Source organism: Gopherus flavomarginatus, chromosome 2 (genome assembly GCF_025201925.1).
Source record: "Gopherus flavomarginatus isolate rGopFla2 chromosome 2, rGopFla2.mat.asm, whole genome shotgun sequence".
NCBI lineage: Eukaryota > Metazoa > Chordata > Testudines > Testudinidae > Gopherus > Gopherus flavomarginatus.
In genome coordinates this window covers 34,501,822-34,519,227 of record NC_066618.1, presented here as the reverse complement: position 1 = coordinate 34,519,227, position 17,406 = coordinate 34,501,822, and the positions used below count along the sequence as shown (strand labels likewise).

General features: G+C 45.4%; 1 protein-coding gene across 1 annotated transcript in view; it reads right to left on the bottom strand.

Moving 5' to 3' along the window:
• Positions 1 to 3,404: 3,404 nt before the first annotated feature.
• Positions 3,405 to 17,406, bottom strand: part of LOC127044371 (uncharacterized) — a 35,691-nt gene continuing 21,689 nt past the window's right edge. Inside the window, exon 4 of the mRNA XM_050939161.1 lies at positions 3,405 to 3,494. Coding sequence (XP_050795118.1) covers positions 3,452 to 3,494 — 43 coding nt within the window. The 3' untranslated portion in view covers positions 3,405 to 3,451. The remainder of the gene's footprint in view (positions 3,495 to 17,406) is intronic.

Below are 17,406 nucleotides of genomic sequence, written 5' to 3'. Positions count from 1 at the left end.
ATCTTTATTTTGCAGATTTGTATATGAGATAAAATATAAGTAAACTGTATATTTTTTCTGTTTGGATATTAATGAATAATAGATTGATCTGCATCTTAAATTATGAATATACTAAAATAAAACAACACAATATCTTAGCAATTGTTTTGTGATTTATATTATTACTTGCCTATTACATATGTTATTTATGAATACATATCATTTCTGTTCAAATGAAGAAATGTCTTGCATGATGCTACCACATATTGTTTGTAGTGTTGTAGCCACCTTGGTCCCAGGATACACTAGTCTTGTCTTTTCATCACATATTGTAAATCAAAAAGCTGTCTCAACTGCCACAAGCTTACATTTTTTCTGTTTTAGTTATGAATGTTTACATATCCATGAAAAATATCAGAATTAATGTATATAAAAGCACACAGTATAAGAAGTTGATCTCAGTTCATTGTATCAATTATTATCCATCCACTATTAAAAAGCAAACACATAAATACAGTAGAAAAGAAAAGAAAAATCTAGTAAATGTTTCCATTTTCCACTGCCTTATTTTAGTTCTTCTTTTTCTCCTCTTCCCCGCCCCCCTTTCCCTCCTTAATGCTTTTTTAAAAGCCCTTATTTCATTCAGGGTAAAAAGGGTAATATGGAAAGGTTGATATTTTTAGAGGAGCCTGAAGAAGTTAGGATCCCAGCTCTCAGTGAAATTCCCTTAGGTTCCTTTGAGCCAATGTTTATTATTGTCCTTTTTAAAATAATACCTCCAGGAGAAAGTGGAAGGGGTCGTATTTCACCAAAATAAGACAACAGCCTCTGAAATTCAACAGATGCTGCAAAATAATCCAGTTGGAATTCACTGGAGTTCAGTGAACTGCTTATGATGATTAGGCTTGGTAAGATTATATTTCTATTGCTAAATCTCAAACATTGATTTCACTGAACACACACAAACTGATGTCAAAATATTTCCATTGATTAATAATTCAAATGTACAAATATGCAAAAAAGAAAAATGTTGCTTTAGAAATTATTAGCCCTTGGTAACAGCAACATTTTTGAAGGGCACATAAAAGGAAGCCAGGAGGAAACAGATCAAGTACCAAAGGTTTGTGGAAGCCTTGAAACCCTGCAAAACTCTTATCCCTCGGACCACAGCCATCCCAAGTGTCCCTTCCCTGGGTGAAATCCTGGCCCCCATTAAAGTCAGTGGCAAAACTCCCACTGCCTTTAATGGGTCAGGATTTCACTCTTCTGTTTTACACAAGAAGAAAACTATAGTCAAAGGGATTGAGGTACAGCGAGGACTGGGATGGACAAAGCCTTAGAGGTCTCTTTTTCCTCTTTTCCCTGTAGGTCCTTGCCTACCCAGTCTGATGCTGCTGAGTGGGTCCCACATCTCTAAACAAATCTACTGACACCCTAGGGCCTTCTGCTTTATTAGTATCAGCCTCTGTTTTTTGCGAGCACAGTAATGAAGAGATTGAAACCCTCAGGCATTTCTGGCAACAGTTTAATGTAAACTCACTGAAATAAAAAACGCACTAAAATAACACAAACCTTCCAGCTTCCCTAAACCAAATGTCTGTAAAATGGGGATAATGATGTTGATTTTCTTGGTGAAGTGCAGCGAGAACTACTGATGAAAAGTGCTATATAAGAGCTCAGCGCTATATTATTATTTATCATTGTTGTGTTAATCACTGCACAGACACGGAGAGTGAAAGACAGTCCATGCCTCAAAGAGCATACAATGTAAATAGACAAGTTAGACTCAGGGTGGGAGAAGGAAAGCATTTTTATCTCCATTTTTCTGATAGAGAAATCAAGGCGAGCAGATGGAGAAAAGAATGAGAAATTGGGAGTGCTTGAGAGGCAGGGAATAATATTAATGCTGATAGAGTGGTACACAGGTGAGTCTGCAGTGCATCACCTTTAGGCAGGTTTTGGGTGCTTAAAAAACAATATTCAAAAGATTTTTAAGCCATTTGTGTTTTCCCAAAGTCAGGTTAGACTTTGGTTGTACAAAGTTTCTGGCTGCTCAGGTCTCTGCTTGGGGGGTTTTAAAAACCCATAGCAATTGCATGTGTGCCATACATTCAGTGTTGTGCCCTCAGTCCCTGCTGCCCTACCCCCAAATCCAGTTCCACCCAAGCGCTATAGCGGCATCTGATGAAATACATGTGTGGCTTATGGGGACAGCACATGGACCAGCAAGGCATCTGGAATGTGGGGCAGAAAGGGAAGGGACTGTACAGGATGGGCTTCCATTGATGCCTGATCTTTATAAGCACTATTAGCAGCCCATCTTTTTGCATTTTCTTGTCTAATGTTGCACCAACAAAAAAAGAGCATTGCCTCTATACTACGAGTCTAAACTGATATAGTTTGAAAAAAAAATACCCTCACCACATCATGGGACACATCCAGATTTCTGAAGGCTTTTGTGATGCTCTGCTCAGGGCCATCAGAACTGTCAGCCACTGTATTACCCTCTCTGCCTCAGCAAGGGAGACTTTTGTTGGAATTTAGACTGTGTGTCAGCTCCCTGCCACATCAGCCTTTCCACCTCACCAACAAACTCCATGAGACAGTCTAATCCTTGGCTTGCAAGTAACATTCAGTGAATCCCAGTTCCTATGTTCTCCAGAAGTATCTCTCTGCCATGTCCAGTCTCTTTCATTGGATACTCCCAGAAATTATTAACTTCGCTACCTCCAAAGAGACAGTACGTGTATCAGCCTGTTCAGGTAGCTGAGGATTCACTCTTTACTTCAATATAACAGCCCTGAGATATTCTTAATTTTACTATAAACTAAGTTTATTAATAAGGAACATAGATTTAAGTGCTACTAAGCAAGAGAAAAAGAGACAGGTACAGTTACAAACAAAATAAATTAAAACCCACTTAATTTTAGCAAGTTAGAATCTTTGCTTAAGGAGTTTTGTTACCTACATCAAGTTACCAGCATCACTAGCTCTCCAGGCCAGAGGACCCAACCTTCGCAGAGCTAGAAGGTACTCTCCCCTTTGTTCCCTAAGTGATGGATAACTAGAATGTCTGTTTGCACTCCTTATCTTTTCCAAAGTCCATTGTCTTGGTTTCATGAGCCAGGAAGAGCTTCTGTAAACTATATGCCCTGGTGTGGTTGTTAAGATGTTTCCTCTGCTGCTTGTTAGCTTGATTCCTTTGTTTACCTATTACGTAAATGTACTCTCATTGTCCTCTGCCTGGAATTAAGTGCGTGAAACAGGTAAATCCACAGTCCTTTGTCTGCTTTGCCTGTGGGCATGAAGGGGATTTTAGGGTCACACCTCACCTCTTTCAATGACTCAGTAGGGTCAGCCATTGACTAATATAAAGGCGTTGGGTCAAAATCCTTTTTCCTGGACAGAGCATTCACTAGTATATTTTCCTTCCCCATAAAATGTACAATTTCCATGTAATATTCTTGGAGTGTCAGGCCCCACTGCAGCAGTTTGGAATTGGTGTCTTTGGATCTCTGTAGCCACAATAATGGAGAGTGGTCAGTTAGAATCCTGAACTTTCTGTTAAAAAGATATGGCCTGAATTGTTGGATTGCCCGTACCAGGGCCGGTTCCAGGCACCAGCACAGGAAGCTGGTGCTTGGGGCTTCGAATACAAAGGGCACTCCGTCCGGTATCGGGAGGCACATCCAGGTCTTTGGCGGGAATTCGATGGTGGGTCCCTCATTCCCTCTCTTCCTCTTTGAGCTGTCGCTGAAGAGGAAGAGAGGGAGGACCCGCCATCGAATTGCTGCCAAAGAAGCAGCGTGATTGAGCAGCCTCCGAAGTGCCACCACTCATCTTTTATTTTTTTTTTGGCCACTTGGGGCAGCAGAAAAGCTGGAGCTGGCTCTGGCCCGTACAATGGCATAGCCACTCTTTTTCTATGACAAAGTAATTCTCTCGGTGGGTGTCAGTTCTTTACTCAAGAAAGCAATGGGGTCTTTTTGTTACTTTCTCCTGACCATTAAAACTGCACCAAGCCCAATATCTGATGCATCTGTGCACGTTCAAATGTTTTGTCAAAATCTGGACTGGCCAGAGCAGATTTTTCTGAGAAGATATTTTTTACCTTAACAAACCTGCTGGTCACACCACTCTGTTTGGCTTTATCTTCTTATACAAGTCTGTGATAGTATGCAAGTGTCACTGACCCCATGTACAAACCAGCGGTAATTGTCAACCAAGCCTATGAAATATGGGATCTATTTTTTGGTCTGGGGTACTGGCCAGTCAACAATCACTTCTACTTTCAAGAGACCAGGGTCCTCCCCCAGCACCGCAATCCAATGTCCCAAATAAGGAACCTTTGCTGCTCCTATTTCATGTTTAGATGCCTTTACAATAAGACCTCACTTCTGAGCGCTGACAATACAATCTCCACATTTTGTGTGATCTGACCAAGAGTAGCTGAATATTGCTAGATCACTGATATAAGCCTGTGCAAAGTCTTTTAATCCATTTAACACTTGCCTGACAAGCCTCTGAAAAGTGGCTCCGGTATTAATTAATCTGAATGGTAAAATTTTGAACTCAGAATCTCACATCAGTAATAAAATTGGATTTCTTCTGTGCATCGTTGTCTAAGGAATCTGCCAATAGCCTTTAACCAGTTTGACTGTGCTTAGATATTATGCTTTGCTCAAAATATATAACATATAATCAATTCTGGGCATAAATAATGCATCAGGAACTATGACAGCATTAAGTTTTCTATAAATCTTACAGCAGTCTTGCCTTTCCTAGGGACAAACACAACAGGTGAAGTCTAGGAGCCGTCAGATTCTTTAATTATTCCCATATCCAGTCATAGGTGCCAACTTCCCCACTTTCCCCTGGGTGCTCGATCCCCTCTCTACCCCCAGCCCCGGTCCCACTCCACCCCTTCCATGAGGCCCCGCCCCTGCCCTTCCTCTTCCCACCCTGCCCCCATTCCAGCCCCTTCCCCAAAGTCCCTGCCCCGATTCCATCTCTTCCCCAAATCCCTGCCCCAGACCCGCCTCTTTCATGCCTCCTCTCCTGTGCACACCAAGCTCTTGTTGCTCCCCCTCCCTCCTGGAACATGTTAATGCCATCAAACAGCTGTTTGGTGGCGGCCAGGTGGGAAACGCTGGGAGGCAGACGGAGGAGCAGGAATGTGGCACACTCGGTGGGGAAGAGGAGGAGGAGGAGGAGGGGCGGGGGGTGAGGGGTGAAGAAGCCTGCACCCTGGTGGAGTTCGCTGTAAGTGGAGGGGAAGGCAACTCTGCCAGGCTGTAGCAGATGCTGGACAGGATCCATGACAAAATTTGCCGAGAGGAGACTGGAAGTCTTTTAATACTGTCTTCCATGGCCACAAACAGTTGAATTGACTTTTGGAATGGCTTTGTTCTTTCTGCGTAAAAGGCTAGCTCCCTGTGGATGACCAATGAGTGAAGCCTCTGCTCCCTGCCACTTGAGTGTAGCTCAGGAAAGAACACTGAGAGGAAGATGTCCTGGTTGATGTGAAATTGGGAAACAACCTTTGGGAAGAAAGCTGGATGTGGCCTGAGCTGAACCTTGTCCTTATAGAACACTGTGTAAGAAGGCTCTGATGTTAGGGCCTTGAGTCAGACACCCTCCTGGCTGAGGTTATCGCTACCAGAAATGCCACATTGTAGGGTTTGAAGGGCGGCCCCCTCAGTTTGGAGAGGACCAGATTAAGGTCCCAAGCTGGGACCAGTTGTTGGACTTGCAGATATAGCCTGTCAAGACCTTTCAGGAAATGGCTGACCATAGGGTTGGGGAAGATTGAATGGCCTTCTGTTCCTGGGTGGAAGGCAGAGATGGCAGCCAAGTGAACCCTTACTGATGACATGGGCAGCCCCTGTTGCTTAAGTTGGAGAAGGTAGTCCAGTATACGTGGTACTGAGATGAGCATCGGAGATGGACAGTGTTGTGCCAACCAGATTGAAAAATCTCTTCCACTTGGCCAGGTAGGTAGTCCTGGTTGGGTGTTTCCTACTGCCAAGGAGGACTTATCTGGCCAAGTCCAAGCAAGAGAGCTCCATCAGGTTCAGCCATGGAGCTTCCACGCTGTGAGGTGCAAGGACTCGAGGTTTGGGTGCTGGAGATGGCCATGATCCTGAGTTATTAAGTCCAGGAAGAGCGGCAAGGTGACTGGGGCTTCCACAGACATTTCGAGGAGAGATGTGTAACAGTGTTGGCAGGGTCAGGCTGGAGTGATCAGTATCACCGAAGTTTCCCTCTGTATCTTGAGGAGCACATTGTGAACGAGAGGGATAGACGGGAACACATACAGGAGATGGCCTCCCCATGAGAGGAGGAACACATCCGCGATGGAACCCGGACTGTGATTTAGGAAGGAGCAGAACTGCTGGCACTTTCTGTTGCATCACATAGCTAACAGATCTATCTGGAGAAAGCCCCACTGTTGGAAGTTGGAGTTCATGACATCCGGACATAGAGACCACTCGTGGCCATGGAATGATCTGCTGAGATGGTCCGCCAACTCGTTCTGTACTCCCAGAAGGTACGATGCTTGCAGCTGTATTGAATGAGCTACACAAAAGTCCCACAGCATGACGGCTTTCTGGTAGAGGGGAGAGGAGAGTGCACCCCCGTTTGTTAATTTAAAACGTCGTGGTGTTGTCTGTCATAACTGATACACATCTCCCTGCCAAGTGGGTTCAGAAAGTCTGGCATGCTAAACACACTGCTCTCAGCTTTCTGACGTCGATGTGGAGAGTGAGCTTCACCTGCGACCAGAGGCTGTGAGGTGTTGTGAGTTCTCCCAGGTGTGCGCCCGAGCCGAAGTCTGTCACCAGCAAAAGGGATGGCTGAAGACAGGTGATAGGGACTCCCTCGCGCACTGCCTGCGCAGGAGCGATGCCAGAGTTTCTGGCTGCCTAGGCAGAATTCGGGGGGCGGCATTTTGTGCACTCTCCACGGGGCGCATGGGAGCTTCCGGTTCTGCTCCCATCGCGCTGCCAAAGAAGGACCTTTCGCCGAAATGCCGCAGGCGACAGCGACAGTCATTGAGCTGCTCAATTGCCTGCCGCTGTTTTCCACAGCACATCGGCAGAAGGTCTTTCTTTGGCGGTGCAACGGGAGTAGAACCAGAAGCTCCCGTGCGCCCCATTGGGAGCCCACAAAATGCCGCCCCCAAATCCTGGCGCCCTAGGCGACCACCTAGGGTCACCTAATGGAAGCGCCAGCCCTGTGCCTGAGGGTCGAGCCACCACAGGAGGGAGTCAATGACAGGAGAAGGCAGAGTCATGACCTTGTCCACACTGCCAAGAACTGGCCGGTACACCGAGGCTAGCCATAATTGGAGTGGCCAAAGCCTGAGCCTGGCATGTTGCACCTCATAGGTACAAGCGGCCATGTTTCCCAGAAGTTTCAGGCAATTCCTTGCTGTGGTGGTGGGGAACTGCCTGAGACCTCAAATGATGTTGCTCAGGGCCCGGAACCTTGATTCTGGGAAGTATGCGCTGGCCTGCTTCGAGCCCAGAACCGCCCCTGTACATTCTATCTGCTGAACCGGGGTCAGGGTTGATTTCCCCACATTCAGGATAAGACCCAATTCATCGAATGTCGTTCTTATGAAGTCGACTTGTGCCTCCACTTGAGCCATGGAGTGGCCCTTGATCAGCCAGTCGTTGAGGCACGGAAACCTCTGTGCCTGCCATCTGTGCAGAAAGGCGGCCACAACTGCCATACACTTGGTGAATACCCATGGCGCTGCTGAGAGGTCGAACGGGAGGACTGGGAACTGGTAATGATTGTGGCTGACCACAAACCTGAGGTACCTTGTATAGGATGGACAGGGCCGGATTAAGACCTTTAGAGGCCCTAAGCACTGAAAAGATTACAGTGCCCCCCCCATATGTAATTCAAAATAAAAACAATACTATACCGTAAAATAAAACTTTATTTTTCAAAATGACACATGCATGCTGAAATTAAAATAGCTTCTTTCTAGATTTTCTGACTGCAAAATTCTGGATAAGTTCATCGAAGCTGACTCGACAAAGCATGTCCGCTTCCACACACAGTAGGGAAAGTGAATCAAGTCTGTCCTGACACGTTGTTCTCTGAGGGTTTTTTATTCTTTTCAGCTGAGAAAAAGAGCGTTCTGAGGAGCAGTTAGTAATCATCAATGTTAGAAAAATACGTAGTGCAATCTCTACATTTGGAAATACACATTTTTCCGTCTTTCAATATTGTGTCATGAAGATCAATGTGACTGAATTTCATTTTTCCTGTTTCATTAAACTTTGCGCACATATAACTGTGGAACTGCCACACTTCTCCACAGAGATTCATGTTCAACTCAACAGGGTATATGAGTCAACTAGTTTTTGGGAACCTTGTGAATATTGTTTGTCAGATAAGTCCATATCGTTTAGATAAGAAAATCTACTTGATACTCCTTTGTACGCGTCACCTCTCCTCTTCATATGAGCTTCAAGAGTATCAGTTATAGCGTAGTAAGTAGATACGTGAGATTTGTCTCTAGGATTCAATACTGTTTCTGTTGCACTGCTATCATTTGCTTGTTTTTTTCCTGATTCGCTTGCTGGACTGGGCTTCTTTGTAGTTAGTATCAGGCAAGATATCTTTTGATATGTCTTCAAATCTTTCAAAATCATTCCTCAAAGTGTGTAAGTGGTCTGCTAATGATTGAAAGAGGTCTGCACATGTTTTCAAATCCAATTCTTTATTTTGGAGAGCTTGACTTGTGTGGTAAAAGTGTTGTAAAATTTCATTCCACATGGTCAACATGAATACAAACTCTAGTTCTTGCAGCTTGTTTGCAACGTTTTCTGCCTCTCGTATAGTTTCTCCCTTTTGTGATTGGTCATCAGCTATACTTTCTAATGCATCCACAATCTTTGAGTAGGACTCCAGAATTGCATTTGTTGCCACTGCGTGTGCCTCCCAGCGAGTAATAGAAAGAAATCAACAGGATCTTTTCTCCTATTATTTACAGCATGAGCTGGTTTGATCTCTGACACATCCACACCTTCTAGAACAATGTCTGTTTTACCACCAGCAGTAGGATGATCAGTTACAGTCTCTGACACATCCACATGTTCTGGAATGGTGTTTGTTTCACCAATAGAAGAAGGGTCAGTCTCTGAAACACCTACAGGTTTTGGAATGATGTCTGTGCTACTAAGAGAAGATGTTGCTTCTGATGGATTCGCTTTGAAAAATTATGTCAACTTTGGAAGATTTTGGAAAATTTCACTAGTTTTTTGTTTCTTTTCTTCTGCCAGTTTACATTTCTATGCTCCACTCAGTTGATTACATTTCATCTTGCCCCTTATCTCAGTTTTCTGAACTTAAAAAAAATAGTAATTACACAACGTACACTATTTTTATGTATATATATAATATATATATAAGAAAGAAAAAAAATGAATCAAATATGTTTAACTCAGAAGTATATATCAATAATAAAACATCAATTTATTGCATTACTTGACAGCATCTGATTTCCTCGCATTATTTCGATCTACGTTAGTGGGACGCAACCCACCCCCACCCCCACCCCAGTTTGGGTGGGGATAAGTAATAAAAAGAAAACAGACAAATGGGGAAGAGTGTGGAGTGGAGTGTAAGGAAGTCTAACAAAGTTCTGATTTTTCCCATGATGACCACTTCGATGCTTTTTTTGAAATATCAAATATCAAGTGTTATATCCTTGGGGGCAACCGGTTTAGGAAGAAATCACTTGAGGCCAGACAGCAGATAGCTAACAAAACTACCATTTATTTACAAACCCAGAGCTGGCCTAACCGGCCGAAGCTGGCTGGGCTATCCCCTAATAATCTAACTCAGTTGCCATAGGAACAAAAACCATGACAACCAAATACACAACATATTCCTCCCCCCCCAATAAGAACATCCCCTAAATAAAAAGCACACACTAGACTAGAGAAGGAGGGTAGATTGCCTCCATTCCCGGCTAAACCCTGAGGATTATTTTGCCCCATAACCATGGGTTCGCCCTAGCTAAAGATCCAGCCACTGAGGAGGCCTTCTGTCTCTAGACTCATAGACTCATAGACTTTAGGGTCAGAAGGGACCAATATGATCATCTAGTCTGACCTCCTGCACAAAGCAGGCCACAGAACCCTACCCATCCACTTCTATAACAAACCCCTAACCTATGTCTGAGTTACTGAAGTCTTCAAATTGTGGTTTGAAGACCTCAAGCTGCAGAGAATCCACCGCAGAGAATCCACCAGCAAGTAACCCATGCCCCATGCTGCAGAGGAAGGTGAAAAACCTCCAGGGCCTCTGCCAATCTGCTCCAGAGGAAAATTCCTTCCTGACCCCAAATATGGCGATCAGCTAAATCCTGAGCATGTGGGCAAGACTCACCAGCCAGCACTCAGGAAAGAATTCTCTGCAGTAACTCAGATCCCATCCCATCTAACATCCCATCACAGACCACTGGGCATACTTACCTGCTGATAATCAAAGATCAATTGCCAAAATTAAGCTATCCCATCATACCATCCCTTCCATAAACTTATCAAGCTTAGTCTTAAAGCCAGATATGTCTTTTGCCCCCACTACTCCCCTTGGAAGGCTGTTCCAGAACTTCACTCCTCTAACGGTTAGAAACCTTCATCTAATTTCAAATCTAAACTTCCTAGTGTCCAGTTTATACCCATTTGTTCTTGTGTCTACATTGGTACTAAGCTTAAATAATTAATCTCCCTCCCTAATATTAATCCCTCTGATATATTTATAAAGAGCAAGCATATCCCCCCTCAGCTTTCTTTTGGTTAGGCTAAACAAGCCGAGCTCTTTGAGTCTCCTTTCATAAGGCAGGCTTTCCATTCCTCGGATCATCCTAGTAGCCCGTCTCGGAACCTGTTCCAGTTTGAATTCATCCTTCTTAAACATGGGAGACCAGAACTGCACACAGTATTCCAGATGAGGTCTCACCAGTGCCTTATATAATGGTACTAGCACCTCCTTATCTTTGCTGGAAATACCTCGCCTGATGCATCCTAAAACTGCATTAGCTTTTTTAACGGCCATATCACATTGGTGGCTCATAGTCATCCTGTGATCAACCAATACTCCAAGGTCCTTCTCCTCCTCTGTTGCTTCTAATGATGTGTCCCCAATGTATAACTAAAATTCTTATTATTAATCCCTAAATGCATGACCTTGCACTTTTCACTATTAAATTTCATCCTATTACTATTACTCCAGTTTACAAGGTCATCCAGATCTTCCTGTATGATATCCCGTTCCTTCTCTGTGTTAGCAACACCTCCCAGCTTTGTGTCATCCGCAAACTTTATTAGCACATTCCCATTTTTTGTGCCAAGGTCAGTAATAAAAAGGTTAAATAAGATTGGTCCCAAAACTGATCCTTGAGGAACTCCACTAGTAACCTCCTTCCAGCCTGACAATTCACCCTTCAGTACGACCCGTTGGAGTCTCCCCTTTAACCAGTTCCTTATCCACCTTTCAATTTTCATATTAATCCCCATCTTTTCCAATTTAACTAATAATTCCCCATGTGGAACCGTGTCAAATGCCTTACTAAAATCGAGGTAAATTAGATCTACTGCATTTCCTTTGTTTAAATAATCTGTCACCTTCTCAAAGAAAGAGATCAGGTTGGTTTGGCACGATCTACCTTTAGTTAAACCATGTTGTAATTTGTCCCAATTACTATTGACCTCAATGTCCTTAACTACTTTCTCCTTCAAATTTTTTCCCAAGACCTTACATACTACAGATGTCAAACTAACAGGCCTATAGTTACTCGGATCACCTTTTTTCCCCTTTCTTAAAGATATGAACTGTGTTAGCAATTCTCCAGTCGTACGGTACAGCCCCTGAGTTTACCGATTCATTAAAAATTCTTGTTAATGGGCTTGCAATTTCATGCGCCAGTTCCTTTATTATTCTTGACTGAAGATTATCTGGGCCCTCCGATTTTGTCCCATTAAGCTGTTCAAGTTTGGCTTCTACCTCAGATGTGGTAATATCTACCTCCATTTCCTCATTCCCATTTGTCATCCTTCCATTATCCCTAAGCTCCTCATTAGCCTTATTAAAGACTGAGGCAAAGTACTTATTTAGATATTGGGCCATGCCTAGGTTATCCTTAACCTCTATTCCATCCTCAGTGTTTAGCAGTCCCACTTCTTCTTTCTTTGTTTTCTTCTTATTTATATGGCTATAGAACCTTTTACTATTGGTTTTAATTCCCTTTGCAAGGTCCAACTCTACATGGCTTTTAGCCTTTCTCACTTTATCCCTACATGTTCTGACCTCACTAAGGTAGCTTTCCTTGCTAATTCCACCCTTCCTCCTCTAGGTGGATTATGGCAAACTTCTGGTGTTGTTGCACCCGAAAGTACCATGGGCTCAGGGTCCGCAGCACGAATAGGTGAGGAGGTGGTATCAGCTCGTGCTGGGCAAAGGGGTATCTCAGCTGCCAGCAGTAATGGAGGAGAACAGTCAGAAACAGGTGATTCGTGATTCGGTGTCTCACTGGAAGAGGTGAAGTCAGACCACTCAACTGCAGATGTGTCCTGAGGACTGGCATGACCTGGCAACAGCTGATCTACATGTCGCCGCCAGGTAGGATTCTCTGCAGTCCGGACTGTGTAGGAAACAGGTCCTGTTTGAGTGATGATCGTGGCAGGGACCCGTTTAGCTCTGGAAGTATAATTCCGAGCCAAAACTGGCTGTCCCGGGCTAAAGGTTCGGTCTTTTGCTCTGGGTGTCCATCTGATGACTTGATATTGCTGCTGATGTTGCACAATTTGTCGGGGTTCAGAAGGTTTCAGCAGATCAAAGCAAGTGCCAAAGTTGTCCCATTATTAGAAAGGCCGGGGATGCCTGGGTCGTAGCATGAGGTGTGTTTCTGTAGGAAAGTAAGAAGGTATCCAAACGCTTTTGAATGGAGTGTTGTCCCCTTGCTGATTTCAAAGCGTGTTTCATTGTCTGCACAAATCTTTCAGCTAATCCGTTGGTGGATGGATGATATGGTGCTGACGTGATGTGGTGTATCCCATTTGCCTTCATAAAATTTTGAAACTCCTGAGAGACAAACTGCGGTCTGTTGTCGCTCACAAGTTGTTCTGGCAGACCGAAACGACTAAAGAGTCCCCGTAGTTTTTGGATAGTACTCTCTGCAGTAGTGGACTGCATTATAGAGACTTCTGGCCAGTTAGAATGGGCATCTACTGCCACCAAGAACATGCTTCCTTCAAGGGGGCCAGCGAAGTCAATGTGAATACATTGCCATGGGTTTTCAGGCCAGTCCCATGGGTGTAGGGGTGCCCACTGGGGTGCATTCCTCACACCCTGACATGACATACAAGCTTTTGCCTTCTCTTCAATAGCACTGTCCAATCCAGGCCACCAAAAATAGCTTCGTGCAATTTCCTTCATGCGCACTATTCCACAGTGACCGGAATGTAGCTGTTCTAACATCTGTGATCTCAGTGGTGGTGGAACAATGACATGTCTCCCCCACAACAAACAACCAGACTGTCCCCCAGCCAGGCCTGCAGAGGTCATCGATGCGGGGAAGGCGGGTATTGCTCTGCACACAACACTGGGTTGACAGTGACTTTAAAATCACCACAAATCCGGAGAGAGCCATCTTTCTTCACTATTGGAATGATAGGAGTGGCCCATGAGCTATGGGTAACTGGTATTAGGACTCCATTGGTGACCAGGTGCTCCAGGTCTGCTTCAACTTTTGGCCTGATGGCATATGGCACAGTTCGGGCTTTTAGATATTTTGGTGGACTGTCAGGTTTAATGTTCAATGTTACAATGATTCCCTTCATTCTTCCCAAATCACCTCCAAAAACAGCAGCATGTTTCCTTAGTATAGGGGTTAGACTGGTTTCTTCCTTAGTCATCCGGTGCACTTCTGCCCAGTTCAGCTGAATTTTCCCAAGCCAAGACCTACCCATTAAGGCTGGGTAGTTACCTCTCACCACAAACAGTGGCAATTTAGCAGCCTGTCCATTGAGCTCCACCTTAACATCAATAGTGCCCAACATGGGCACAGCTTCTCCCGTATACGTCTTCAGAACAGTTTTTGTTGCCTTAAGCGGAAGATGCTGTAGTTTTTCTTTATACACAGCCTCGGAGACCAGCGAGACGGCTGCACCGGTGTCCAGTTCCATGCGTATAGGTTTGCCATCCAACAACGGGGTTTACTCAGTATTCATGTGAGCCCACAGCCAAAGACAAAACATGCAGTGGCACTTCCTCTTGTGATGAGGTATCACCTTGATCATCCTGGGTCTGCTCTAGGGTATGCAGGGTTCCTCTTTTTGTCGGCCAGACCACAGGCCTCTTTTTCTTTTGTTTACAGGCACACTCAATGTGTCCCTTTTTGCCACAGTGTCGACACACCAGGTCCTTACACCAGCATTCTGATGCCTGGTGACCCGACTTACCACAGTGGTAACATTCCTGACTCTGCACAGTTTTGTGGGTAGGTTCTTGTGACACTTTTTGCACCCTAGGGGATGCACCGATGTATTGCGCCTCCCTTGTAGCCAGTTCCATGGAGACAGCAATATCAACAGCTTTCTGTAATGTAGGCTGAACCTCTGTCAGTAGGCGCTTCCGTATAGCTTCACTGTAGAGGCCACACACTAACCTGTCACGCAGGGCATTGTTTAACATCTCTTTAAATTCACAGTGTTTTGCTAGCTTTTTTAAAATTGCTACAAATTGTACAACTGTTTCATCTTCTTTTTGGTCTCTTTTGTGGAACCGATATCTTTCAGCAATTACCGGTGGTTTTGAGGAAAAATGGGACCCCAGGATTTCCACGATGTCACTGTAAGATTTAGTCCCAGGCTTAACAGGGTGTAGTAAGCTGCGTAGCAGGGAGTAGGTTTTAGCCCCTACAACACTTAAGAATATTGGCACCTTCTTCTCTTCTGTAATGTCATTTGCAATAACAAAAAGCTCAAAATGCTCAGTATACACATGCCACTGCACTATATTCTCATCGAAAGGTTCCAGTGGCCTGGTCAGAGTAGCCATGATTTTTAGTTTCACTTTCACAGTCAGTGCAAACAAGCAGTTTTTTTGTTTGTTTGTTCTTTACTTTGACTTCTACTTCCTTCTGTTACTGGAGCAGCACTGGAATCACATCCTTATCGCCACTTCTTATATCCTTGGGGGCAGCCGGTTTAGGAAGAAATCACTTGAGGCCAGACAGCAGACAGCTAACAAAACTACCATTTATTTACAGACACAGAGCTGGCCTAACTGGCCGAAGCTGGCTGGGCTATCCCCTAATAATCTAACTCAGTTGCCATAGGAACAAAAACCATGATAACCAAATACATAACATCAAGCATGTGCTTAGTCTGCCTATTCGGTAATCCAGCCTGGGGATGGAGTGATTGCTATATGAAAGTAAGCATCCTTCAAGTCCAGGGCTGCATACCAGTCCCCTGGATCCAAGGAAGGGATGATGGAGGCCAAAGAAACCATGCAGAACTTGAGTTTCTTTATGAACTTGTTGAGTTCTTGCAGGTCTAGGATGGGTCTGAGCCTGCCTTTGGCTTTCGGAATTAGGAAATAGAAGCCCTTGCCCTTCTGCTCCTCAGGAACCATTTCCACTGCTCCCAGCAATAGGAGTGAATGCACCTCCTGTACAAGGAGACACTTGCGAGACGGGTCCCTGAAAGGGACGGGGAAGAGGGGTGGAAGGGCAGAGGGCAGAGTATTGGAGTGAATATCCCTTCTCTACCGTGCAGAGCACTCAACAGTCTGATGTGATATGGGCCCATGCAGGGTAGAAAGGTGATAGATGGGATGAAAAGGTAAGGTGGGATGAATCCAGTCTTTGTACTGGTGCGCTGTCCTCGTGCGCATCTTCAGAAGGCCTGGTTTTGGCCTGAGGAAGGTTTAGACTGGCCAGAGAAGGGATGAGGTCTCTTTCTAGAGTTTCTATTCTTCTTTCTGTTCCTTCTATCACTGCTTTATACACCTCCTGCCTATTTTGAGGCTGGTAACTCCTCAGCTGGGGCTGTGGTCTAAAATGCCTCCACTAGTTGGCCAGGGGGTGAAGGCCAAGGGACGTTAAGGTGGCCCTAGAGTCTTTGAGGTTGTGCTGGACCTCATATGGGAGGCCAGAGACCTGCAGCCAGGAGCTCCTCCTCATGGCTACCCGAGTCACTATGGTATGTGCAGCCACATCTGGTGCATCCAAAGCTGCTTGCAGAGATACCAGGGAAATTAGTTTACCTTCCTCTACTAGCATGGAAAACTCTGTGCGAGAGTCTGAGGGCAGGAGTTCGGTACTCTTTGTCAAGGACCCACGTATATTAAACTTATATCTGCTGACCACTACCTGGTGGTTAGCGATGTGGAGCTGCAACCCCTGTCAAGTAAACCTTTCTTCCGAAAAGGTCTAACTTTTTGGCCAGTTGACTATTCGAGATGGGCCCCCGGTAGCCCTGGTGCTTGTGCTGATTGACCACGTCCACTACCAGGGAGTCTGGCGAGGGTCCACTCATACCTTTTTGCGGGGGGTGGGGTCTGCCAAAGAGTCTCAGTGGTTTCGCTGATAGTTTTGATCAGCAGAAGTGGGATATGGGATGGCCCAGAAGGGGAAAGGATATCGACCATCGCCTCTGTTTTGATATTGAGGTTCTGGGCCAACCATCTTAGCAGCTGCTGTAAGACCTTGCTGTCTGTCCTTCAGGGCCAGGGCAGTTGATGTGCTAGCCACAGCCTCATGCAGGGAGGAGGAGGAGGAGAGGCTGACCGGTACAGGAGCCTGCTCTCTGCTCTTGGCTCCTCAGGGGTCCCAAGAAGCAAGGACCTCCGGTGCCACAGTCAGTGCTGCAGCCGTTGACTCCGTAGTTGGTGCCGCCGCAGTCATTGCTGAAGCCATCGATGCTGCAGTTGGTGCCAGAACCATCGACGCGGGGATGTGGGTTGGCTGGGTCACAGTTGAAATCCCCAGTGGCCAAGGTGTGAGCATTGGCGCGAAGGACGCTGAGACTATTGATGCTAATCTCGAACTGTGGTTCTGCCCCTGGCCTTCATGATAGGCCCAGAGCATCCAGAATGGCCTCTGAGGAGCTTGCCACTAGCCTGGTCATGGTGCCAGGCACGGATGCCAGTCTCGGTGGGAGCGGGACCTCCTGCTCCTACTGGAGCACTATGACTCCACTTCGAACTCTGAGGTCTCCAAATGGGACAACCACAGAGGAGCGGAGCCCCTCGGTGCCGGAGATGGGTGCCGGAAACTGGGGGACAGGAGCAGCTCCTCCACAAGGGCAGCCAGTGCCAGGAGGCAATGCATCGGGGACAGTGCGCTCATTGCCAGCTTGCTCATTGATTGTACTGGGGCCCGAACCAGTGCTGGTA